The sequence below is a fragment of the Eleutherodactylus coqui genome, chromosome 4, assembly GCF_035609145.1.
Source record: "Eleutherodactylus coqui strain aEleCoq1 chromosome 4, aEleCoq1.hap1, whole genome shotgun sequence".
Classification (NCBI taxonomy): domain Eukaryota; kingdom Metazoa; phylum Chordata; class Amphibia; order Anura; family Eleutherodactylidae; genus Eleutherodactylus; species Eleutherodactylus coqui.
Window position 1 is genome coordinate 38120324 of NC_089840.1, and position 27695 is coordinate 38148018.

At 46.2% G+C, this 27695-nt stretch overlaps 1 protein-coding gene across 5 annotated transcripts in view; it reads right to left on the minus strand.

The window, feature by feature from the left end:
- Positions 1 to 27695, minus strand: part of LOC136625233 (uncharacterized) — a 187265-nt gene that overhangs the window by 40280 nt on the left and 119290 nt on the right. For 3 of the 5 annotated variants that reach the window (XM_066599279.1, XM_066599280.1, XM_066599278.1), the window contains exons 2-5: positions 27220 to 27548; positions 26677 to 26940; positions 22679 to 22758; positions 22463 to 22565 (exon numbers count right to left, since the gene is read on the minus strand). In XM_066599279.1, the coding sequence (XP_066455376.1) occupies positions 22463 to 22565; positions 22679 to 22758; positions 26677 to 26940; positions 27220 to 27310 (538 nt within the window). In that variant the 5' untranslated portion in view covers positions 27311 to 27548. The remainder of the gene's footprint in view (positions 1 to 22462; positions 22566 to 22678; positions 22759 to 26676; positions 26941 to 27219; positions 27549 to 27695) is intronic. The other 2 variants (XR_010792518.1, XM_066599277.1) reach the window with 1 other exon arrangement.

Here is a 27695-nt window from a genome sequence, read left to right on the forward strand (position 1 = left end):
TCTCAGCACAAGAAGCGGAACTGAAGGCCCTCACTGAGGCGTGTAGAGTGGCAGAAGGTAAGATGGCAAACATTTACACTGACTCCCGGTATGCATTTGGCATATCTCATGATTACGGCCCAACATGGAAGGCCAGACAGTTTTTTACCTCAGCAGGACAGCCAATTAAGAATGGTGCAGCGGTGCAGAGTCTCTTGGAAGCCCTACTTCCACCTGACAAAGTGGAGAGCTCACACCAATTCCTACATCAGAGAAGCAAGAGGCAATGTCATCACAGACCACACAGCAAAGGCAGCGGCCCTCAAGCCGTGGAAGAAAAGAAGAAAAGAAGAATTTGACAAAAACTTTGGACATTGACTAAACTTTGGACATTGACAAAAACTTTGGACTTTGATATGCTAAAGACTTTACAGTTACAAGCCAGCAAGGAAGGAAAAGACAAATGGACTTAATATGGGAGCAGCAGAAACAGGACGGTGTATGGCAAACAGTCAACAGAACTTGCCTACCACAGTCCCTGTGCCCCATGATGGCCCAGCTGATGCCCGGAAAGACGCATCTCTCAAAGTAGCAATGATGTCGACACTTGAACAAGGACGGGTGGCTCCTGTGTTTTCTGTAGCTGCTGCATCATTTGTCCAATTTTGCATGATCTTTGCCTTAAGCAACAGGGCAGAAGTAAATTTGCCACATAACACTTGCCTAGACCACTCTACCCATTTCAGGGATTGCAAATTGGCTACACTCAGCTCCCACTTGTTGGGAAGTATGAATATGTGCTTGTTGTTGTTGATTTCTTTTCAGGTTGGAGACCTACCCTGTTACTAAAGTAAATAAACAGGTAACTGCACAGAAGCTCATGAATGAGGTAATCCGCAGATACGGGGTACTAGAGACAATTGAGAGTGACAGAGGTACACATTTTACAGGTGAAGTGATGCAAGAGGTGATGTCAGCCCTTGGAGTGGAACAAGCGTTTCACACCCCGTACCACCCGCAGAGTTCAGACAAAGTGAAAAGACTAAATGGTACACTTAAGTTAAAAGAAGTGTTGTTTGGCTCTATGCCAAGATTGGGGCTGTATCATCCACAGGCCCTGCAGCAGGGCTATGACGCAGTAGCCGGATATGTAAAGCACCTGTGTGACCAATTAACAATAACCCAGAATCTAGTCTTTTTCTTCTATTCCAGACCCAGACAACTTAGAGGGATCACACTCTCTACAACCTGGAGACTGGGTGGTCGTAAAGAGGCGTGTCCGGAAATCCCTAGGGCCCTGATTTAAGGGGCCCTATCAAGTCCTGCTGACCACACCTACTTCAGTAAAAGTTGAAGGAACTGTTGCTTGTCTTGGGACTAATGGGACTTTTCACGCCCTGCTTTGCCCCCCCCCCCCCTTATGAGAAGGAAAATGAAGGACATTTTGTTTATTGATGGACTTTTTGGACTCCTCACTCCATGCTTCGCCCCTATGAGAGGGTGCAAAAAGACAATGCCCAGAACCACTTTGTTAGACACCCCCAAATACTGGTAGATGGACTGAACACCGCCCAGGTGAAGGACTGTTGGACTTGCACACACGCACCTGGGGCCACTAGTTTTCTTTTCCTGGTTGTTCCTGTTCCACCGAAAGAATTGCTTACATGGACAAATGAAAACTCAGAAACCAGAGATAGCTGGTGGGGTAACACATTTAGTTCTTTGAACCCTGCCAATTGGTTCTCTGGTCTGGGAGGGTGGTTCATGGGAATTTTACAAAGTATGCTTCAAGTAGTAATGATTTTGCTCGTCATATATATATTGCTTTAAAGTTAATCATGTCTTGTATCACACGTTGTAGTGAAAAGGCTTTTGCTAAACTTTAACCCAGATGGACTTCGGGACCGCCACATGACTCTAGGGAATCTGGCAGGAGCCGGCACCACTCGGGTGAACGTACCTAGCATGATGGTGGACCCAATGTCCAAATGGGGGAATGTGAGGGGTTAATTCGTGTTTATGCTTTTCTAAAGAGAAAGATAAGTGTATTTCATCTTCTTAAGCTTAACCACAAATATGTGTAAGGGCTGACGCTTTTAAAATGGACCACAAAGACTCCATTTTGTCTCTGCTTCTCTGCTATAATACACATATATATTTGTATTAATTTCAGCTTTCACTTGAGAAAAATGTTAGATTTCAGTTAGAATGATCCACCTGGAAATATTAATTGGATTACCGCTAGGTTTCTGTGCTGTTCTTATCTCTAAATAATTCTAGTTGAAACTTACTAACAAGCTCACAGGAATGTACCTCCCGATTAACACCTACACAGAGGAGGACATACTGATAAGAGGCCGAGATGTTTTAAATCAATATATGTGCTTATTAATTTTAATTGTATCTGGCATAAAGCCACTCGCTTCACAGGACCGTATAAAGATTGAATACATTGTACATTAAACAGGCATTTCTTTGGTTAACACATACGGTGTGGTGTCCATTGATCTCCTCCGAGTATACTCGCATGAGCTAAGACTAATTCGGAGGCAGACAGCATCAGCTGAACGGTCCGTCTGGACTCCCCCTAACAGTACCGACCCACAGAATAAACATATGTCGTTTTTGCTGCAGTGTGTACGATGTAGAAACAAGACCCCCATAAAGATGGCGGAATGGTGGGGCTTTTTCAACTGAAAAATACAAGTCATCCTGCAAAACAACGAGCCCCCCGACAGATCCGCTGGTGGAGAAATAAATGAGTTATGAGCCCCCCGACAGATCCGCTGGTGGAGAAATAAATGAGTTATGAGCCCCCCGACAGATCCGCTGGTGGAGAAATACATGAGTTATCAGCCCCCCGACAGATCCGCTGGTGGAGAAATACATGAGTTATCAGCCCCCCGACAGATCCGCTGGTGGAGAGATAAATGAGTTATGAGCCCCCCGACAGATCCGCTGGTGGAGAAATAAATGAGTTATGAGCCCCCCGACAGATCAGCCGGTGGAGAAATACATGAGTTAGAATTTTTTGAAAGTGAGGAGGAAAAACAAAAATGAAAAAAGAGGGCAGTCCTTAAGGGGTTAAACACTCCCTGCTCCGTGTTGCACATAGGAATGTGAGACACTGGATGAGAAGAGATGGATCCCGATGATTCGCCGGTCTGTACATTCTGCAGGAGTGCGTACGGCCAGCGGTGACGTCACTCCTCGTTCAAACATGACCCTGCTTGTCCAGAAGGGCCATCAGCTCTCCCAGCTCCCCGCAGACATCCCGGTGATTGTACCCGTATTGTGATGCCGTATTTACACCTGACGACTCTCGTTTTAATGAGCGGGTGACGTCAGCGCTAGATGTTCGCGCTCATGCAGAGCTTTTAGACAGGCAGATCACCGCTGAGGAAAGCTAATGCCTCATTTACACGGGACGAATATTGCGCAAAATTCATGAGTGAAAATGCGCAATAATCGCCATGTCTAAATGCAGAGCCCTTGTTTACGGTTTGTTTACTGTTGGTGGGGGCTTACATAAATTTTAATTGCAAAATCCGTGTTCGCCGTCCGTGGTAAAAGGCGAGCATTAAAAGCCATCCATCTTTGATCACACTCACGGGTACGAATTGCGTATTCCACGAGCAGAAGAACAATCGCAGCTCTGTTTTAGTGCGGATTCTGCGCGGACGGCCTCCATTGAAGTCGCTGGATGCGAGGGTTCTGTCGCCCGTATGCAGTAACATCGTGTATGAGCGACGGAAATGCTCGCAACTTTAACAGAAAATCGATAGAAAACCCAGAATGGCGGCCGGAGGGGACAATATGCTGTGCATAGATCCCTGTGAAAACGTGTTCTCGTCCGCGATCTACTGCAATTACTTTCCATCAATGATTGGAGGTTTCCCACTGTAGAAATCTACATGCAGAATCCGCCCCGTTAGTGTGGCCGGCCTCGTCTGCTGCTCACTTTTAGCCCGTATAAAAACAATGGCGGTTCGCTCGCTTCACGCTGTGTCTAAACGCTCCCCTCTCAGCGTTTCATATTTAGTGAGAAGTGAACGATACTCAGCGGTGATCTGCCCGTCTAAACGCTCTGCACAACCGCGGATAGCGATGACGTCACCTGCGCAGATTGTTCAGCCGACAGTCGTCCCGTGTAAACGGGGCATAACGTCCCGCTCAGCGCTTCACATTCTGTGTTATTACACGGAGCGATTAGACGCAGCGAGGAGTCAGGGAACGGACGTGGGGTTTATACTAGTCAGAGACAAACAGAAACCAACCGAATCCTGCAGGACGGCCTCACGTTTACATGCAACGATTATCACACCAGTTTTGTGTGCCGATCATTACCTGTAACCGGGCCGTCAGTCCTACAGACATGGGGGGTGGGTGAGCCGTTACAGCGCTGCACGGAGGAGCGGGACAGTAGAATGTTCTGGGAACAGCGCCACCTGCAGGCTTGTCCTGTGTACTGTAGGCTTCTTCCCGTGCACTGTATATGAATGGGACGCCCCCTCCGGCACTGACTGCGGCCGCTGTGCCCCCCGTTATCAGAGCACTTGGTGAGGAGGGTCTGCAGGTATCAGAAGGTCCCCATATGTGAGTTGGGAGAAAAACCGCAGACATCACGGAGGAGACGGTTCAGTATACTGAGTCACACACGTCATACGTCAACACACCAAGTACACGCCCTATTAGGGCAGAACTAGCCCGAGAACACGCCCTATACGGGGAGGAGTCCCCCTCCACGAGAACACGCCTCCATTAGGGCAGGACTAGCCCGAGAACACGCCCCATTGGGAGGAACTGAGACTGACTGGTGGTTGTAAATAACATCACAGAGAGGTTTGGCCGGAGGATGAGACACAGAGTGTATGAATATGGGAACTGCAGAACACAGAGAACAAGAACACGTGTGTACTAGTCATCGGTGCCGGATTCCCGCGGAACTCAGAACTCTCTCACACTTCTCTCCCCCTTGCAGTATTCCTCCTCCGCCTGCTGTCCTGTAATATCTGTGACTTCTCAGTCTCTAGCTCCCCTGCTGACTGCCGTCCTGTACCTCCACCATAGCAGAGCTGCCGGCCGTCACTCCGGGGGCTGTTGGGGCTCTTACGTTTTTTTAACACTACATTAACGCTGCGGTCTTTTAGCACAATTATCAGTGGGACTTTCTAATGTTATGAATGCATCACCAGTTTGCGCTCCTGTGATTTTTGTGCGTTTTTAACCTTAGAAAGTCCCACTGATGATCGAGCTAAAAAACCGCAGCGACATCGCGATGACAAGTGTGAAGCCCCCTCACTGTACTTAGGATTATGTAAGCGTTTTCTAATACATTATATGGTGCCGTATATCGTACCAGTGAGAAACACAACTCGGCCCGCAGAAAACATCTATGTGGGTGGAGAAGAGAAGGAGCTGGGATTATTTTTTGAAGGAGAAAAGAAAAAACAAGTAAAAATGCAAAAGGGCCGGTGCTTAAGGGGTTAAACAATGTGAAACCCTGAAGGAGAAGTGAACGCTTGGGACACAGCGGAGAGCACTGACCAAATGACAGGAGATCGGACACTTACCGAGGACCGCCGGCATCACCAAGAAGACAGGTCCGTACACACTGCGGGACTGACGGGTTAGGAGAGGAGCGAGAACACGGCTGTCAGGTGGGAGCAGACCGAGAACACGGCTGTCAGGGGAAACTGGTACACTGGGAGTCAGCTGCTCGGGGTTGGGGGTTGGTCACAAACAGTGAGGATCCAGGAGCTGCAGGCAGTATATATAACCAGTGACCGAGGAGGCAACAACAGAGGTCAGCAGTCATCGGTGCAGGAGTCAGCGGGCGACACAGAACAATCTCACACTTATCTCTCCTTTGTAGGATTTTTAGCCACTGACTCTTGTTATGCTTATTTCACATGAATTAGTGTGATATCAGGCCAACATCGCGCTCGCCAACGTGCGATTTCCTCGCGTTTTTGCATAAATTGTATTACTTCAGGGAAGTACCTACCACGCTGTGCGATGCTGCCATCGGCCCCATTGAAAACATTGGGCAGTGCGAGGGCACACCCAAAGATACGGCATTCTGCAATTTTTTCCCCCGCATCGCACCACATGGGGTTTATATTCTTGCGAGAATCTCAGCTCTATCACCCCCAGTGTATACCAGGACAGTTCATCTATTACCCCCCCCCCCCCCCCCCGTGTATACCGGGGCAGTTCATCTATTACCCCCCAGTGTATACCGGGGCAGTTCATCTATTACCCCCCAGTGTATACCGGGGCAGTTCATCTATTACCCCCCCCCCCCCCCAGTGTATACCGGGGAAGTTCATCTATTACCCCCCAGTGTATACTGGGGCAGTTTATCTATTACCCCCCCCCCCCCCAGTGTATTCCGGGGTAGTCCATCTATTACCCCCACCCCAGTGTATACCGGGGCAGTCCATCTATTACCCCCCCCTCCCCCAGTGTATACCGGGGCAGTCCATCTATTACCCCCAGTGTATACCAGGACAGTTCATCTATTACCCCCCAATGTATACCAAGACAGTTCATCTATTACCCCCCCCCCCCCCCCCCAGTGTATACCGGGGAAGTTCATCTATTACCCCCCAGTGTATACTGGGGCAGTTTATCTATTCCCCCCCCCCCCCCAGTGTATTCCGGGGTAGTCCATCTATTACCCCCACCCCAGTGTATACCGGGGCAGTCCATCTATTACCCCCCCCCCCTCCCCCAGTGTATACCGGGGCAGTTCATCTATTACCCCCCCCCCCCCATTGTATACCGGGGCAGTCCATATATTACCCCCTGCTTTGTTGATGAGATTTCTGCTCTGGTCCCCCGTTGTCCCACATGCCCCACGCTGGTAGTAATGGGGGTCTCATAGACAGTGACTTCTGATCTGTAGGATTCAGCAGGTTACATTGGAATACCGGAGAGCAGACCACTACCGATATCTCAGCCATAAAGCAGAGTGTTAGGGCAACGGAAATGCAGTCCTAAGCTCTCACTCATGACCTGAAGGTTGCAAGTTCAATCTCCAATCGGGTCAGGTAGCCGCTCAAGGTTGACTCAGCCTTCCATCCTTCCGAGCTCGGTAAAATGAGTAGCGCTGTGAAATAAGTTTGCCCTACACAAAAAAGATTCAATGAGGATTCCCGAAATTGACTTTTAACTGTTCAAATATGGACTTGATGGCACTTGTACCTAGGGAAACCAGAAGAAGCTCTTCGGAGGGGCTCTAACCCCTTAGGGCAGGGGAGTCAAAGGACCAATTATAATTGTAAGACTATATGTAGTAGTGACCCCCATAGTGCCACAGTAGTAATAGTGGCCCAGTAGTAAGTGTCCCCTATATTGGTGGCCCCAATAGTAGTAGTGCCCTCTTGTAGTGACCCCAATAGTAATAGTGTACCCTATATTGGCCCCAGTAGTAATAAGTAACCCCCATAGTATTTCCAGTAGTAAGTTTCCTCTTTACTGGGGGCCTCACTAGTAAGTGTCCACCATTTTTGGCCACAGTAAGTGCCCCCCATAGTAGCTGCAGTTGTAATAGCGACCCCCTATCGGTTTCTGGTCGAGCAGCATCCCTACAGACATTCCACTCATCAGGCCTGCAGCCAGCCCGGCGGTGGCAGCGGCTGCTGAGTCTGTGGCCGCTGACATCTCAGACTCTGAAGGGGAGAGATCAGCGGTCACAGACTCTGCACTGCCACTGCCGGACCGCTGCTGCAGGCTGGGGAAGGGGAATGCCTCTCATGCTCGCTGCATGGCCTGCGGGCCACATAAAATGAGGTGGTGGACTGGGTTTGCCCAGCGGGCCTTGTGTTTGACATGTGCTATAAAACCGTCTATGCTCCTCTGACTCCTTAGAAGTCTTCTCACACCTTCTAGATGCTCTCCCTGAGGAGTCATTATACCCCACCCCTGTCTATAGGCCTCTCACTAGCCGAGCCAGAACCGTGCCGCACACTGATGAGAGGCGTTCCCACCCCCCCCCCCCCCCCCCAGCTGTCTGTACATGGTGGTCTTCTCCTTCTGGGGACTCCGGCTTTGGCTCATATTCCCAGTTATTGTTACAAGGCTTTTTAAAAGGTCAGACAATGACTTGCAGGAATTCTGCCTTCACATAGGTGGCGCTGTAGAGGCATTGTTCTATCTTCCCATGTGCAGTGCAGACAAGACATCTCCCTGCAGACAAGGAAGGGTGAGGTATAATGGCCCAGAGTCAGTGGGGCCCCTCCATAATGTTACATGTCTGTCTCGTGCCATTGTCTTGTCAGTGTCTTATATTTAGTATATAGAAAAATCACGTTTTAATTGGATAGAAATAAAAATAATATCTCATTTGCATGAAACTCAGATACATACTAGTTTCAGATGAGTGCGATGCAATTTTTACCTCCATATAGCAAATAATGGGCAAATTTCCTGCAAGTTTGTGGAAAAAAAGGATATACTGCAAGAGGAAAAAAACACCTGGGAAAATGAACTCATTGGAAACGATGGGTTAATACATCGCACGAGTTCAGTGCGTCGCACAAACGCCTAGGACTGGTGCTGTTTTCTTGCCTGTGTAAATAAGCCGTAAGGGTATGTCCTGACAGCGGGGTACTTCCCGCAAAATGACGTACCCTTACGTCATGGGGATAGCGCGAGATCATAGCCGGCCTCCAGCTGCAACAGCGGGGGGCATCGGAGATGCGCCCACCCGCCGTTAACCCCTTCCCTACCCCGATCTAAGTAGATCGTGGCTGGGAAAGGGTTCAGAGAGGGAGCGTGCTCCCTCTGTGACTTCAGCCAGCTCTCGCGATAACATCGCAGGAGCTCGGCTGGTTGCTATGGCAACAGGACACCAGATACCGGCGTCCTGTATTGCCATTGCCAAAGATCGCTATAGTAAGCGATAAGGCATGACAGGAGAGAAGTCCTGCCATGCCTTATCGCAGCGATCATCAGTGCTGCAGTGTAAGTCCCCCAGAGGGACACAGATGGTGTAAAAAGAAGAGCAAAATGAAGTACCAAAAAAAAAAGGTTAAAAAAAGTGTAAAAAACCTTTTTTAATGCTTTTTCTCATATTAGCATCAATTTTTTTTTTTAATTCCACATATTTCATATTGACGCGTCCGTAACGGTACGTACAATAAATTGTATGAGCTTTTTAACCTGCACGGCAAAAAGCGTAAAAAAAACACTAAAAAACTGAGGCAAAATGCTAAAAATTTGTATTTTGCCTCCCAAAAACGCAATAAAAGTGATTTTAAAAAAACGTATGTACTCCAAAATGGTACCAATAAAAACTACAGCTTGTCTCACAAAAAATAAGCCCCCACAGAGCTCCATAAATAGAAAAATAAAAAAGTTACAGGACTTTGAATGCAGTGAGTTTAGAAAAAAATAATAATTTCCAAAAAAAAAGGTTTTTATTGTGGAAAAGTGGAAAAACCTAAAAAAAATTAAGAATTTTGGTATCATTGTAACCGTAGCAACCCGCAGAAAAAAATGTAGTGTGTCATTTATGCTGCATAATTAACGCTTAAAAAAAAATCTATGGCAGAATTGATGCGTTTTCTCTCCCTACGATCATGAAAAAAAATAAAAGTTTTACAATATAGTCTATGTACCCCAAAATGGTAGCAATCAAACCTACAGTTCGCCACGCAAAAAACAAACCCTTATACGGCTACGTCGACGGAAAAATAAAAAAGGTATGGCCGTTGAAAAATGGAGATGAAAATCTACCAAAAATCATTTGGTCCTCAAAGCCAAAATAGGCCCTGTTCTTAAGGGGTTAAAGAGAACCTGGGGTATTAGTGCAATAGGTCTCCACCTGAAGCTAGGGATTGACAGGGCTGAGCTACAGGTAACGCCCTCTTCACGCCCCTAGCTGACTATTGGCTATGCTCCACACACCTTTGCTGAGGGGGCGCGGTGTCACTCACCTGTTTTGACTGTGATCCTGCCAGTGGAGATGGGAGAGCGGCCCATCAGCACTATATTCTACGCACCTCAAGACGCCTGAGCGCAGCAGGCGATGAGAGAACGAGGATCACATCACATAGCAGGAGGCAGCATGAGCCGCAACAGTGCTGAGGGGCCGGACGTCACTGAAGACCAGACAGGCGCAGAGAGCAGAAGCCTGCAAGTAGCATCGCGCCGAGGGCCTGTGGCCGGGACCCGCCATCACTGGAGATGGCAAACCAGACTGTAGGAGGCCGCAAAGTGACAGCACCAGACAGCAGGAGCCTGAGTGCCATCATCCCCGTGTTCCTGCTTGTGGACGACGGGCAGCAGCAGAAAGCAGGAGCCGGCGAGTAAGATATCTTATATATCGGAAATAAAGGTTATGTTGTAAGGGAATTTGTTTTCCAGAATAAATGTCTCTCTGCCGCTGGGAAATACTCTTATAGCACTACAGGTGCGAAAATGTTAGAAAGCGTGCGGTCATTTAGGGCCAAACCACTCTGGTCATTAAGGGGTTAAGCTGGCATACACATTAGATGAATCGTGTGTCGGCCATAGTGACTGTTCTTGTACAATGTCATACAGACGACTACCTGAACCTTCTGGGTATCGTCCCATAACGCAGTAACCATGTACGTGACGCCCCGTAGAAGTCTATGGGAGATGCACAATATGCTGCACAATTCCGTGAAAGGAAGATATCTGGACCTCATTAGGCTAAATAGCCTTTAAAATCACATCCATGGAAACAGGTCCTTCATGCCCAAAAATGTACAGTACAATGCGTAGATACTGTATCCTCCTTCACCGCTCAAATCTATAGCGCTGAGGTGAGAGTATTTGGGCATACGCTCCTCTGATGCCGCCCTTTGTTAAACAGTCTGACATTGACTTGCAGGAATTCTGCCTTCCACTAGGTGGCGCTGTAGAGGCATTATTCCATCTTCCCATCCGCGGTGCAAACAAGACATCTCCCTTCAGACAAGGAAGTCTTCTCCACCTTCTAGTTGCTCTCCATAAGGAGAAATGATATTCATCCCGACCCTGATTAAAACATGGAACAACAAATGGTGCCGCGATAAAGTACAACTCATCCCGCACCCAGAAAAAAGTAAAATATGTTAGGGGGTCTTTGAATGCAACGATAAACATTTTTTTTTTTAAGTGTGAAGAAGTTACAAAAACCCCCTTTATAAATTTGGTATTGGCGCAATCGTAGCGGCCTGCAGAGTTGGGCGGCTTCACACGACTGGGTCGGATTCCGCATGCGGGATTCCACAGCAGATTCACAGGTGATCCCGCAGACCTGTGGTCTCTGCATTGCATATGATCGCGGCGGCACACTGTCGGTCATGCGCGGTCCAGATTTTATTTTTCAATACTTGTATTTCCCGCGCCATTGTTTAGAGATGACGCGGGTATCCGCGGCCCAGATGCAATGTTAATTGTGTATGGGCTGCAGGTTGCACGCCTCTATGGACTTCAATGGAGGCTGTCTGCAGCAAAATAAAGCATGCTGTGATTTTTTTTTTTTAATTTTTTTTCTCCCTCTGCTCGTGGAATACGCAATTCATATCCATGAGTGTGAGCAAAAAAAAAAAAAGGACATGCCTCTAAATGCGTGCGATTTGCAGCAGTCGCCGATCACAGATTCTGCAATAGGAATCCAGGTGTGTGAAGTTGGCATGCCCCGTTTTTTTTTTTTTGTTTGTTTTTTTTGACGCGTTACGGACCCAATTAAAAAGAATGGGGTTCATATTCGTGTGAGATTTGTGCGTTTAGCAATGCAGGAATCTCGCCTGTGTGAAACCGGCGTTATAAAGCTCCGGCGATGGAGAAATAAAACGGCTGCGGCTCTTGGGACGCGGCGACACAAGCAAATCTTAAAAAAGTTATTTTAGTGTACAAAAATAGCAACACATTATAAACTGTATGAATTTGGTATCGCAGGAATCGTGCCGACCGCAAGAATAACGTCATCATGGTCATTATTTCACAGACTGAAAGCCGTAAAAATGAAATCTAACAAAGCAAAATGGCAAAATGGAGAATCCCCCCCCCCCCCCCCCCCATAATAATAAAAGTTACACAATTCAATATACGCACTAAAAATGAAGCAATTAAAAAAGTGCATGGCGCATGCGCGCGACACGCTTCCGGCATGCCGAGCACATCCGCCGGCCCGAAGAAAGAAGATCCGGCCGCAATGGAGGGAAGAAAAATCAATTTTCAGGCCTCATGTCCACGGGAAAAAAGGGACCTGCTGCGTCATTCTGCATGGAAAATCCGGCGGGCCCGAATTTCCTAGAGGACATGAGGCCTTAACCCTTTAAATGGTGCTGTAAATCCTTGGAACGATGTTTAGGGGTTCCATGCAGCCCCCTCGCATGAGATCGCAGGAAGCCGTGCAGGTGTCATGGCAGCCGGGGGCCTTCTGAAAGGTCCCAGGGCTGGTCTAGCAGACTGCCTATCAAAGCGTCCGCATGGGGTGGTTTGATAGACTGCCTGTCAGAACGCAGTATGATGTAATACTATAGCATCAAAGCATCACTAGTTGTGGAACCCCAGAGGGGCTAAAAAAAAAAAAAAAAGTTTAATAATGGTAAAAGAAAAAGAAGTAATAAAAGTTTAAATCACCCCCCTTTTGCCATATCTATAATAAAAAAATCTAAATCATAAAAAAATACATATTTGGTATCACCGCATCTGTAAGAGTCCGATCTATCAAAGCAGTGCACTACTTACCCTGCATGGTGAACGTCGTCCGAAAAAAATAAATAAAGACCGCCAGAAATGCACTTTCAATGATCCTGTCTCTCAGAAAAAGCCATACGTATTTCAAAATGGTACTAACGTAAACTACAGGACATCTTACAAAAAAATGAGCCCTCACACAACTACGGTGACAAAAAAATAAAAAGTTATTGCGCGCAGAAGATGGCGGCAGAAAATAATTTGGAAAAATTAAACGTCTTTGAAAAATAAAAAGTATTACAAAAAGCTACACACGTTCGGTATCGTAGTGATCGTACTGACCCATAGAATAAAGTTAGCATTCTTGTTGCAGTTTGTGCGCCGTAGAAACAAGACGCACTGAAAGATGGCGGAATGGCTTTTTTTTTTTTTTCATTTTACTCCGCTTAGAATTTTTAAAAAAGTTTTCCAGTACATTATATGGTACATTAAATAGCAACATTTTTAAAATACAACTCGTCTCGCAAAAAACAAGCCCTCATACAGCGACGTCGATGGATAAATAAAGGAGATACAATTTTTTTTTTAAAAGGAGGGAGGAAAAAACAAAAATTGGGGGGGGGGGGGGGGGGAAGGGTCGCATTATTAAGGGGTTAAAGCACAAACTGGCTTCACCGCTAAGATTTCATTTTTATGGGGCTGCATTTTCAAGTGTTGCCAGTAGATGTCAGTCTCGCGCTCGGTTTCTCACTTGTGAAAAAATCACTACTTGCGAGAGTGAGTGAAAAAGAAGAACTATGAAACCAATGATTATTTTTAATGGCTGCCGCATCCCACTTGTACTGTTTTTTTTTTTTTTTACTCGTGATGTGGCATGAAAAAAAAATTGCAGCATGTGTTCTCTTTCTGTGTTTTGCTTATTTTTATCTTCTGTTTCCTTATGGAGCCTCCTTTTTTATCGCATAGCAAAGCACGAACTTGTGATTTCCGTGCAATGCGTTAACCCTTTCCAATCCAATTTGTATCCTGGTTTTCCTAGGGGGCTTACTCTTTTTCTGCCGTTATACAATGGCGCTATCTGCTGGATAAAGCCAGTACTGCATGAGGTGACACATTGGATAGGCATCGACAACAGAGGCTGGCAATATACAGTAAGGCTGCCTGTCGACGGGTGGGTTTTTATTGCGATAATCCGGCCGCGGGGAACGCAGTGAAAGCTCTCCATAGCGTTGCTATGGAGAGCGCTTCCCCCCTGTCCAGGAGTGGATAATCATTGCGATTCTCCGCTTGCGGCTCACAAATCGCAGTATGCTGCGATTAGCCGCGATTCTCCACGGTCAGCCTGTCTGTCAGATAGATCTCCGCTGTCAGCCTATCTGCCAGTTCCTGCTCCGGGGTGGCGGTATCCCACGGCGGATCTTCACCGCAGGATGCTGCAACGCCTGTGGACAGGCAGTCTAAGAGAACCCCGACGAATGTTGTCCAACATCGGAGTTGTAGTGCCTTAAATCATAATGTCTTCAGAGGTCAGACAGTGGATTGAAAGGGTTAATATTAGAAAGTTCTATTGTCTATCGCAAGAAAAACGTCTGAGAAAAAGCACAAGCGGCTGTGATGTTTTTGAAAGAAGAAGCATCGCCGGCGCTCAGACGTCTCAGGAACAAAATTAGGTTTTTTGGGTTTTTTTGCCGAGATTTCCTCGCAGCGACATCGCGATCGCCGGTGTGCAGAGCCTTAACAGAGGTGATTGTTTTGGGGATGTTTTCGGTTAACCCTGGAGTTACCATTCACTGTTTTTTGGTCATTTGTAATTTCATGATCTACCGTGTTTCCCCAAAAGTAAGACACAGTCTTATATTTTTTGTCCCAAAAGAGGCACAGTGTCTTATTTTCAGGGGGGCCCCACACTTATACTCTTACCTGGTCCGCGGCGTCCCTATGGTCTTCGGCGGCGGGGCTGCGGCAAACTGCAGAGTCCTCTCTGTCTGTCATCTCAGCTTCTGCTGGTGACGGGGCTTTGAATACCCCGCCTTCAGCAGAGCGAGGGCTGTGGTTGGCTAATCGAGCGCCAGCAGCCAATCACAGACGGAGCTTAACAAGCCAATCACGGCCATTCAGTGATGTCATTCGCTGCAGTTTTTAACCACAATTTAAAAAATTTATTTTTTTTTTCGTTTTTTTTTAAGAAACCACCTGTGGTTTTTAACAATACTGCACATTGTTTTACATAGTTTTTAATTGCGGATAATCTGCAATTAAAAATTACAACATAAATCGCCGTGTGTGAATGCGGCCTCCCGGGGATTCCTCAGTAGAGATCCCTCGTTGACCCTGGAGGGGAAGCACAGAAGTACAGGGGGGATGGGGCGGCGAGGCTCATGATCAGGATCCATCACTGACTACAATAATACTGCAGGGATCTACAGATCCATCCGTCTCTCTGGAGTCATGTGACGTCTGTTATAATACAGCGGATGTTCCAGCCCTCAGCGGGAAATACCACCGAATATAGGGAGAAGCCGGCACAAGCGACGCCCGGAATATGATGCCACGTACATCAATATTTCAGTATATAGTGCAAGCAATCAAATCAGTGTTTATAAACATAGATTTAATCAAGTTTAAGGCCTCATGTCCACGGGCAAAAGAAGAATTAAAATCCGCAGCGGATTTTAACTCTCCTGCCCGCTGATCCGCATCCCATAGGGATGCATTGACCACCCGCGGGTAGATAAATACCCGCGGATGGTCAATAAAAGTGATTTTTTTTTTTAAAATGGAGCATGAAAAAATCTGGACCATGCTCCATTTTCGTGCGGGTCTCCCGCAGGCTTCTATTGAAGCCTATGGAAGCCGTCCGGATCCGCGGGAGACCAAAATCGGAATTTACTCAACCGCTCCGGTTCTTCCCTTCGCCACGGCTTCATCTTCTCTCTGTCGCGGCCGGATCTTTTTTCTTCGGGCCGGCGCATGCGCGGGGCACGTCACTGATGAGCCCTGCGCATCCGCCGGGCCGAAGAAAGAAGATCCGGCCGCGACACAGAGAAGATGACGCCGCAGCGAAGGGAAGATCCGGAGCGGGCGGGAGGTAAGTTTATTCTGATTTATTCTTATTTTCAGCCCTCATGTCCGCGGGGCAGGAGGGACCCGCTGCAGATTCTCCATGGAGAATCCGTAGCGGGCCTGATTTTCCCCGTGGACATGAGGGCTAACAGAAAGATAGAAATATTAAAAAGTGAAAATAAACCTTTTCCCATATTAACCCCTTAAGGACACGGTCTATTTTGGCATTGAGGACCAAACAATTTTTGGTAGATTTTTTATATCCATTTTTCAAAACCCATAACCTTTTTATGACACACTACATTTTTTCTGCGGCCGGTACGGTAACAACAATACCAAATTTCTTGCATTTTTTTAGGTTTTTCCACTTTTCGGAAAGTACCCCGCTTCTATGACGTACCCTTATGTCATGGGGAGGGAAATGGTTAAACAATTAAAAAAACTTACATATTTGGTATCGCTGTGTACATAAAAGTCCAAACTATTAAAATGTTAGAATATTTATCCCACACAGTGAGGGCTATAACAAAGGCCAGAAATGTGATTTTTATTATTTTTTTTAATCCAGTCTCCCAAAAAAGTTGTATTAAAAAGCTGGACCCACCCCATAATTGTAATCGACAAAAAAATGTTAAAGTTATGGGTCTCAGAAAATGGCAACGGAAAATGTGTTTTTCTTGAAAAAAAAAATGTATTTTCATTTTAAAAATTGAAAAACATTAAAAACTTATATAAATCACAGTAATTGTGCTGCCCCATAGAACGGAGCTCATATGTCATTCTTATGTACTGGGAAAGCTGTAAAAGGTAAACCCACCAAAAATGGCGCAGTGGCATTTGTTTTCCATTTTTCCCCACTTAAAAATGTTTGTAACAGTTTTTCTGCACATTATACTTGTATATATACATCCCGGATGAACGATGTGTCCACAAGAGGGAGCCATTCATACTCCAGAGATACCGGAATGCTTCGACAAATGGGAACTCTGGGAGTGCTGACGTTTTCTGGTAACATCAGTAGGTTCTAGAAGGAAGCAGTTATATCATCAGTATGACGGTCATACAGTATATTCTGGAGGCAGTAGCTGCAGGCAGGGGGGTCACTTACTAATCACAGCAGTGGATTAGGAGCATGGCGGCTGTACAGAACAACTGAGATCAGTCCTGTTAGATACAATTATCGCTCAAAATCCGTCTTTTGAGCGATAATCGTTGTATCTAACTGCACTGACATCCTGCAGTTTTCGTTAAGGAATCGCTGATCGTTCTCTTTCAGCATGCTGAAAGCATAATCAGATATTCACAGCGGGATACAGCTGATACTATTGTTTCAGCTGTATCCCGCTCCCTGAACATAGGCAAGATATGAAGAACACAGCGGTCCAGCTGTGTTCTTCATACTCTGATCAGCTGTATAACAGCCAGGCGCTCCGAGCAGAGAATGGCGGGATGCAGAAGACAAGTGGCCCTGCTTGTCTTCTGCATCCCCCACTCGGAGCGCAAAGTGATGGCTCAACCTATGAGCGATCACCTTGTAGCGTAAATGGACACAACAATTATCGCTCAAAAGACATCTTTTGAGCGATAATCATTGCGTTTAAATGGGCCTTTAACCCCTTCCCGCAACATGACGTACCTGGTACGTCATGTCATTAAAGTGTCGCCGCGGCGACACAGCAGTGATGTCTGCTGACATAGTCAGCAGACAAGTGCTGCGTCTGGGCTGGGGACCAATCAGAGCGGTCCCTCCCCCACGATCGCTGTGATTGGTCAGGGAAAAACTTCCTGACCAATCACAGCGCAGCAGCGGACTTCGCGCTGTTTACAGTAGGGGCTCCATGTGCAAGCATCCGGTGCTTGTAGATAGAGCACCTACTGTGATAAAAAAGAGCGATTAGTGTGTAGATTAGGCAGGGAGAGCGTGATCAGTGTAGTTAGTGATCAGTGTAGTGTAGTGTAGTGGAGTGGAGTGTAGTTAGTGATCAGTGGAGTGGAGTGTAGTTAGTGATCAGTGGAGTGGAGTGTAGTTAGTGATCAGTGTAGTGGAGAGGAGTTAGTGATCAGTGTAGTGGAGAGGAGTTAGTGATCAGTGTGGTGTAGTGGAGTGAGTGTAGTGAGTGATTGATCAGGCAGTGTAGTGTAGTGAGTGATTGATCAGGCAGTGTAGTGTAGCAGAGTGGAGTGAGTGATCAGAAGTGCAGTGCAGTGTAGTGAGTGAGGGATCTGTAGTGTGTGATCAGAAGTGTAGTGAGTGAGCTGTAGCGTGCGATCAGCAGTGTAGTGTAGCGCAGCGTGTAGTCAGTGTATCCCTTGGTGTAAAAAAAAAAAAAAAAGTTCCTGTTGTTCCCATTTCGTTACCTGTCCCGTCACCCGTCATTAGTTAGTGTAGTGTGTCGTTAGTCCGTGTTGTGTCAGTGTATTCGTCTGTGTAAAAAAAAAAAAAAACACTTACGTGAATACACCACATAAGTTTCCGCGTTCTTTACGACCCCCGTCCCGTGGTCACCCCATCCCGCAGTGTCCCATCTAATAAAACTTTTTCCCCGTGTGCCCTATTTTATATAAATATGGCCCGCAGGAGGTACACTTCAGAGGAACTGTATGCAATCATTGCATCAGACTCGGACTCAGGTAGTGGTGATGACGACCCCACTTTTTTGGCATTCTCTGACTCCTCATCCTCATCCAGCGAGTCTGAGCTCCCTGCACCCCCGAGAAGGCGTCCAAGGACCGCCACTGACCCCAATGCATCAGATGCTCACTGGAGTACCCCGAAAGATTACAGACCCCAGATCCCTGATTTTATTGGGAACCCAGGGATTCAATTTGACACGGAAGGGCTCAGAGGGAAGGACTTCTTCAAGTTTTTTTTTTCAGAAGAGTTCATTGCCCATATTGTTACCCAGACTAATTTGTACGCCCAGAATTTTATAGAAGAAAATCCCACCTCCAGCTACGCCAGACCCGATAAGTGGACCCCAGTGGATGCACCAGAGATACAAAAATTTTGGGGGCTTATACTAACCATGGGGCTAATAAAGAAGCCAACAATCAGGGCGTACTGGTCTACCGATATTTTGTACCACACCCCAATGTTCCGCATGGCGATGTCGAGGACGCGCTTTGAGTGTATTTTAAAATTTCTGCACTACAATGACAACCAGCTGTGCCCCCCCAGCGATCACCCCAATTACGATCGGTTGTATAAGATCAGGCCCGTAATAGACCATTTTAACGCCAAGTTTGCCCAGGCGTATGCCCCACAGATAAACATTGCAGTAGACGAGTCCCTGGTACACTTCAAGGGGAGGCTAAAATTCCGCCAGTACCTGCCCAGTAAGCGGGCACGGTATGGTGTGAAGTTGTACAAGCTGTGCGAAAGTACATCAGGGTACACCCACAAGTTCCGTATTTACGAGGGGAAGGACACTAAAATTGAGCCCCCAGAATGCCCCCCCCCCCCCCCCCCCCGTGCTGGGAGTAACAGGGAAAATAGTGTGGGAACTGGTCCACCCACTATTAGACCAGGGTTACCATCTGTACCTGGATAACTTTTATACCAGTGTCCCCCTGTTTCAGTGCCTCGCTTCCAGAGGAACAGTGGCATGTGGCACTGTTCAGAAAAATCAAAAAAGCCTCCCTAAGACGCTGCTTGGGCAACTGCTCAGAAGGGGTGAGAGCCGGGCCCAATGCAGCGACAATGTATTGTGCGTTAAATATAAGGACAAGAGGGATGTCCTTATGTTGACGACAATACACGGCCACAGCAGTACCCCCTGCCCAGTACGAGGTACCAGTGCAGAGACCCCCAAACCAGACTGCGTCCTCGACTATAATAAGTACATGGGAGGGGTCGATCTATCAGACCAGGTACGGGAGCCCTATAGAGCCATGCGGAAAACACGGGTGTGGTACAAAAAACTGGCCGTGCACCTCGTACAGATGGCACTGTATAATGCCTACGTGCTGTTCCGAGGTGCAGGCCACAGGGGGACATTCCTTGAATTTCAAGAGGAAGTTATCAAGGACCTAATATTTGGGGACCAGGAGGTGGGGGAGAGGCCCAGTACTTCTGGAAGCGAGGCCACAAGAATTGTACCAGGGCAGCATTTTCTCAGTGAAATTCCCTCCACTGCGACGAAGGGAAGGCCCCAAAAGAGGTGCAGAGTGTGCTACAAACAGGGGATAAGAAAAGACACCATATACCAGTGTGAAACGTGCCCCACACAACCCGGCCTCTGTATAAATGAGTGTTTTAAGATCTACCACACGTCCCTGAAATTTTAATTTTTTTATTGCCCTGACGTTTTACCCTGATGTACTTCACACAGCTTGTACATAAAGCAACATGCTAAGTCCTTCCCTTCTGAGCCCTGCGCCCTAAAAACAGTTTAGATTCACATATGGGGCATTTCCCTGTTGGGTAACATCATGGGTTACGTTTTCTCCTTCTGCCCCTGGTGAAAAATGAAAATCTGGGCCTAAACTGAGCATTATTGGAAAAATGTGAATTTTTCGTTCTCAACTCAAATTGTTAAAAAAAATTCCTCAAATACCTGTGGGTTCAAACCGCTCACTACACCCCTTAAAAAATTCCCTGAGGGGTGTAGTTTCCAAAATGGGGTCAGTTGTTGGGGGTTTCAAATGCACTGGTACCTCAGGGGCACTGCAAACACTACACGGTGTCTGAAAATTATTCCAGCAAAATCTGCATTCAAAAAAAGCGCTCCTTTCTTTCTGAGTCCTGCCATGTGCCCATACAACAGGCTACGTCCACATATGGGGCATTTCCGTGTTCGAGAGCAACTGGGTAACGCATCATGGGGTACGTTTTTCCTTCTGCCACTGGTGAAAAATGAAAATCTGGGCCTAAAGCTAAACATTATGTGAAAAATTGGATTTTTTCGTATTGAACTCAAACTGTTAAAAAAAATTCCTCAAACATCTGTGGGTTCAAACCGCTCACTACACCCCTTAATAAATTCCCTGAGGGGTGTAGTTTCCAAAATGGGGTCAGTTATTGGGGGTTTTAAATGTACTGCTACCTCAGGGGCACTGCAAACACTACATGGGGTCAGAAAATTATTCCTGCCAAATCTGCATTCAAAAAGCCAAGAAGCGCTCCTATCCTTCTGAGACCTACCATGTGCCCATACAACAGGCTACGTCCACATATGGGGCATTTCTAAAAACTGCGGAATCTGGGTAATACATTCCAAGTTTTGTTTCTTTGTTAACTCCTACTGTTTTATATTAAAAAAAAAGGTTTTATATTGAAAATCAGTAGAAAAAAGGAACTGTTCTAATTTTTGATGCACTTTCCTTTAATTCCTGTAAAACATCTAAAGGGTTAATAAACTTTCTAAATGCCATTTTGAATACTTTGAAGGGTGCTGATTTTAAAATGGGGCAATTCATGGGGGATTCTGATATACAGGCTCGGCAAAACTATGTCTGAACTGCATTGGTCCTTAAAAAATTTAGATTTTGAAATTTGCTAGTAAATGTGAAAAATTACTGCTAAATTTATATACTTTGTGGAGTCTGCAAAAAGTAAAATAACACTTAAAAAATGATTGCTGTGTAAAGTAGGCCTATGGGAAATGTTAATTAATAACTATGTTGTGGTGTTTGACTTTCTATCTTACAAAGAAAACAATTCAAAGTTTGAAAATTGTGAATTTTTCCAAATTTTCAGTAAATTTGGATTTTTTTTCCTAATAAGGACAAAATTTATTGATGAAATTTTTACACTAACATAAAGTACAATATGTCACGAAAAAACAATCTCAGAATCACCTTGATAAGTAAAAGCATTCAAAAGTTATTAGCACAGAAAGTGACAGATGTCAGATTTGAAAAATAAGGCTTGGTCCTTAAGCTCAAAATAGGCCATGTCATTAAAGGAGATGTCCCGAGGCAGCAAGTGGGTCTATACACTTCTGTATGGCCATATTAATGCACTTTGTAATGTACATTGTGCATTAATTATGAGCCATACAGAAGTTATAAAAAGTTTTATACTTACCTGCTCCGTTGCTAGCGTCCTCGTCTCCATGGTGCCGACTAATTTTTGGCCTCCGATGGCCAAATTAGCCGCGCTTGCGCAGTCCGGGTCTTCAGCAGTCTTCTATGGAGCCGCTCGTGCCAGAGAGCGGCTCCGTGTAGCTCCGCCCCGTCATGTGCCGATTCCAGCCAATCAGGAGGCTGGAATCGGCAGTGGACCGCACAGAAGAGCTGCGGTCCACGAAGACAGAGGATCCCGGCGGCCATCTTCAGCAGGTGAGTATGAAGACGCCGGACCGCCGGGATTCAGGTAAGCGCTGTGCTGTTTGTTTTTTTAACCCCTGCATCGGGGTTGTCTCGCGCCGAACGGGGGGGGGGTTTAAAAAAAAAAAACCCCGTTTCGGTGCGGGACATCTCCTTTAAGGGGTTAAAGTTACACTTCTACTAGATTAACCCCTGCAGTTCCATCATTCCATCCACAGTCCTTTGGGTTAGGAATTGTATGGTTTCTCCTTTGGGGGAGCACCTATTGAGTAGACTTATAAGGCCACCCATGCTCCGTTGGGAAATTTATGCAAATAGAAAGATGGAACAATGCCTCAGCAGCGCCACCTATTGGAAGGCAGAATTGCTGCAAGTCAATTGTTAGACTTAACTTTTTTAATCCTGCATGTTCATTTCCTGTAGTGGTTTTACAGATGTACTTCGCCTGCTGCTCAACACTTGTAAAGTACAACACTGAATATAACGGCACCTGATTGATCGGCTCTTGGAGGACGTCCATTCGCTTCTGAGTGACCGTCCATCGGCTTCATCTCTCCATCCTTGGACGCTGCCATGTTCTTCCTCCTACAACACTAATAACAGAACAGATTACAGATCTTGTAGATTATGTCTCCCTTGGAGTTTTCTATCATATAATAATCTTATATTTATACATAAGAGATAAAATCCCCCAAAACAGACTTACAAGAAAGATCCCAGCGGAGAGAAGTATCACTACAGCCAGAGCAGCTACAAGGGAGAGTCGTAATGTGAGAGACAGAGGACCTGCAGGAACATAAATGACACAAATCAGAGAGGGTGCGACCTGAAGAAATACACCGGTATACCCACAGGTATATACATATATGATATCTGATGATACAATGTATATGCCGTGGGTGATATAATATCCAGTGTGCCAGTCTATAGTCTGGGATAAAATATATTAAACAGTGTATATAATATCCATTTAATAATCTAAAAATGTATCAGTTTATAGTCTGGGTGATTATATAATGCATATAGGTGTGCTATAATATCCATATAATAATGTACGATGTACCAGTCTGTGCTCTGGGATACAACATTACATATAACAGGTCCTTGTAAGATCTCCTTCTCTGCTCTCCTCTAATCTGTTCATCGCACAATTGTCTCCAAATGCCCATTTAGACGGGACGAATACTGGGCAAACGATGTCCAACACTCGTCTCCGCACATACTCGCTCTCCTACTGCTGCACAGGAGCTAGTATCACTGGCTCACAGCGGGGCGGCTCTAGATTTCTCTCCCCCGCCCCTCTCCATTCGCTTGACATAGCGACCGTTCAGTACTGAACGGCTGCCATTTACACTGAACGCTCAACGATTTATATTGATCGTTCAGTATAAATAGCAGCTGATCAATACTGAACGGCTGCTATGTTAAGTGAATGGAGAGGGGCAGGGAAGAGTGAGGAGAGAAATCCCCTGCAGCCTCCCTGCCCCCTGCTGGCCGTTCTGTGAGTGAGCCAGCACTTCTAGCTCCCGTGCAACAGCCTGGGAGTGAGAGTATGCGGGGACGAGGGTCTGGTATCGTTTGCCCAACATTCTTCTGTCTAAATGGGCAATAAGATTTCTCCACCAGAACATGAGCAGCTTCTACCCTCCCCGGCCGTCTCTTTCACCCCATCTTGTAGGCTGTAAGCCCTCGGGGGGCAGCATCCTCTCCTATTGTATCGTCTAGTTAATGTATACCGTTCCATGTTTATCATATGTAATGTATTAACCCCTTGTTCTCATACGTACAGCGACAGGAATTAATGGCACTTTATAATATATAATAATGGTGGATTATTCTGCTTGCCGTCTTGGGCCCGGAGCGAGCGGGACCAGACTGTCACTAAACTGAAAACCAAATTCATACTCCGGTCAACAAACTCAACCAGCGCCGCGCCGGCAGCATCAACGAGGGGCAGCAAAACGAGGCTCCAATGAAACCGTTATGAATTCAGTGAAACGGAATGCAAGGTGGGGGGGGGGGGGGGGGGGGGGGTGTCTGGGAGACTCTTATCTGCTGTCTGTCTACCAGGCACTGGTATAGTGAAGGTTTCGTTTAATCCCTTCACTACTTACACTAGCAGCATGCTGTATCTTTCTAGTCCACAATCTAATAGCAGAACTAACTGATACATTGATCTACAATTTTCTTAACAACAGATGTAGCAGAGTCTAAGATGACTGGGGGCCCTTTTACACGGGCTGAGAAATCCTTCAGTTTCCTGCGATCAGCGAGAATCTGAATAATTATCGCTCAGTCTATAGGCACACGGGACTAAATGACGAACAATAAATTATTTCGTAGTTCAGCTTCTGCATAACAACTACACAGATCGGCTCGTAGAGACAGCGAGTCATTTATCTATGAACGACGTCCGTTTAGTGTGAATGGAGGCGGGCGGCCGGGCTAAAACAACTTATTCTGCCTCCATTCACTAATAATGATTGTTGCTGTGTAAAAGCACAGGATTAATCACTAGGACGACCTGTCGAGCAACTGCACCCCTCAGGTCACCCCTGTAAATGACCCTATACTGGCAGACCATCATTTAAACGACTGCACAAGCGCTGACGTCACCACTAAGGTCATCAGCGCTGGTGCAGAACGTTTAGACTGAAATACATCGTTGGGTTCTTGCTGGTTTCACATAAAATGTGACGTGAGGAGCGTTTACACGTAACAAGAAGCCAACGATCCAGTGATAGTTTTTTGGCTGACTGAATGTAAGCGATAAACAACCGTGAACTAATAGGGAGCAATTTTTTTTCGCATTTACACTGAACGATTATCGATCAGATCTGTTTGTTTGAACAAACTTTGAGCAATATTGTTGAGGCTGGTTTAGACACAACGATTATAGCTCAAAAGATGTCTTTTGAGCGAGTGATAATCGTTGTGTGCCTTTACAGCGCAAGGTGATCGCTCAAACGTTGAGTGATCACTTTGTGCCCAAGCGGGGCCGCTTGTCTTCTGCATCCAGCTGTTCTCTGCTTGGAGCGCCGGCTGTTATACAGCCGAGTGGGGAATAAAGAACGCAGCTGGACCGCTGTGTTCTTCATACCCCGCCTGTGTTCAGGGACTGGGATACAGATGAGACAATAGTATCAGCTGTATCCCGCTGTGAATTCCTGACAAGGCTGATCTTTCTCTTTCAGCACGCTGAAAGACAACAATGAGCGACGGCTTAACGAAAACTGCAGGATGTCAGTGCGATTACACACAACAATTATCGCTTAGAGGGCTTCGAGCGATTTTTTTTTTTTTGAGTGAAAATCTTTGTGTATAAATCAGCCTTTACTTGTAAATGGACCATCAATCTGTTATGATAATTTCTTGTACAGCAGTTTGTTTACCCTTTAGTTACATCACAAAGGGTTTTGTGTGATAAGAGAACAATAGCTTTTTAATGGCTTCAGATAACTTTCCACAACAAGTTATCACAGAGGAGGTAACATCTGCTGCATCTGGACTTCTGTAGTCTTTGGTTTCACTACAACAGCAATGACCGGCCATATGTGTGATGTGACCGCTGGAGCCAATGATTGTCTGCAGTGATGAGAGTTATGTACGGAATGGCTAGCTGAACTACTTTATATTTGTCCCTCAGGTATATGTCCAACTTGATGGGAACAAACACAAAACTACAGCGCTGCTACAGATGGGGGCGAGAGAAGAGGCAGCTTTATGGTTTAATTACTGGGTAAAATACTGTAACTACACTGCTGTGCCCGGCGCATAGAAAGTGTGAGGTCTCTGTAATACCCCAGTAATACCCTCTTACCTGTAATCTCCAGTACATGGGGTATAGAAGGTGTGAGGTCAGTATAATACCCCAGTAATACCCTCTTACCTGTAATCTCCAGTATATGGGGTATAGAAGGTGTGAGGTCAGTATAATACCCAGTAATACCCTCTTACCTGTAATCTCCAGTACATGGGGTATAGAAGGTGTGAGGTCAGTATAATACACAGTAATGCCCTCTTACCTGTAATCTCCAGTACATGGGGTATAGAAGGTGTGAGGTCAGTATAATACCCAGTAATACCCTCTTACCTGTAATCTCCAGTACATGGGGTATAGAAGGTGTGAGGTCAGTATAATACCCAGTAATACCCTCTTACCTGTAATCTCCAGTACATGGGGTATAGAAGGTGTGAGGTCAGTATAATACACAGTAATACCCTCTTACCTGTAATCTCCAGTACATGGGGTATAGAAGGTGTGAGGTCAGTATAATACCCAGTAATACCCTCTTACCTGTAATCTCCAGTACATGGGGTATAGAAGGTGTGAGGTCAGTATAATACCCAGTAATACCCTCTTACCTGTAATCTCCAGTACATGGGGTATAGAAGGTGTGAGGACTGTATAATACCCATATACCCTCTTACCTATAATCTCCAGTACATGGGGTATAGAAGGTGTGAGGTCAGTATAATACCCAGTAATACCCTCTTACCTGTAATCTCCAGTACATGGGGTATAGAAGGTGTGAGGTCAGTATAATACCCAGTAATACCCTCTTACCTGTAATCTCCACTACATGGGGTATAGAAGGTGTGAGCTCAGTATAATACCCAGTAATACCCTCTTACCTGTAATCTCCAGTACATGGGGTATACAAGGTGTGAGGACAGTATAATACTCCAGTAATACCCTCTTACCTGTAATCTCCAACAGGTATTCCCGTGTTTCCTCACTGACTGGGTTTGTGATCCGGATATGGAGTCTCCTCCCGCCATCTTCTCTCTGGGCACTCAGGATAATCAGCGTCCTATTGTCATCGGTCAGCCGGTATCTGTGGGGGAGAGACCCCCCGTCCGCCTCCCAGGTTACAGCCGCCTCCTCTCCCGAGAACTGGACGCTCACAGCAATGTCCTGACCGAGCCGGTTGGAGTTACTGGTTATGTTGGAGATGAGAACTGGATCTGGAAGTATCAGGAGAAGGTCGGTGACCATCAGTGATGTGACATCAGCATGGACATGAATCTAGGTGCTGTATAGAGTGCTAGCTCTTCTGTCATTATTAGACCCCAGTACCTGCCCCCTATACTGACCATCAGTCATGTGACCTGCAGCCCCCTCCCCATATATAGTCACCAGTGACTACTGATCCTGTGTTATTGGTCTCTATTACAGGAGGACAGAATTCAGGTTTCCCATAGAGGACAATAGAGAAATGTCTCCTGTGATCCTCCAGCTCTTACCTAGTACAGTGATGGCTGTAGAGTGTGGGAAGCCCCCAGAAACGGTTGTGACGCCAGAGAACATACAGACAGGAGTCGTCCTTCCGGGCATCTGTCAGCCTCCAGCACCCGCTGCTTGTGTTATAGTGGAGTCTGGGGTCCCAGTGATTTATGGGACCAACTATCACTACACCACAACTCCAGGAGTTTGGTCTCTTCATCTCCACATTCTCTGTCCAGCTGCAGGACATCTCTGGTATGAGGACATTTCATGCTGCAGTCAGTGATGTCTGATCCTCTCCGCACATAGACTGATGAGACGGATGACAGGATCTGGATGATGAGGACAACTGTGAAGACACAAATATGGAGACATCAGTCATTGGAGCAGAGTTCCTCCTCTCTGGAGACATCCTTGTACATTTCCTCCAGGCTGCATGCAGTTTGCTTATTACTAAACCTTGGTCAAAGCAAAATTACTGGCAAAATAATCCAAG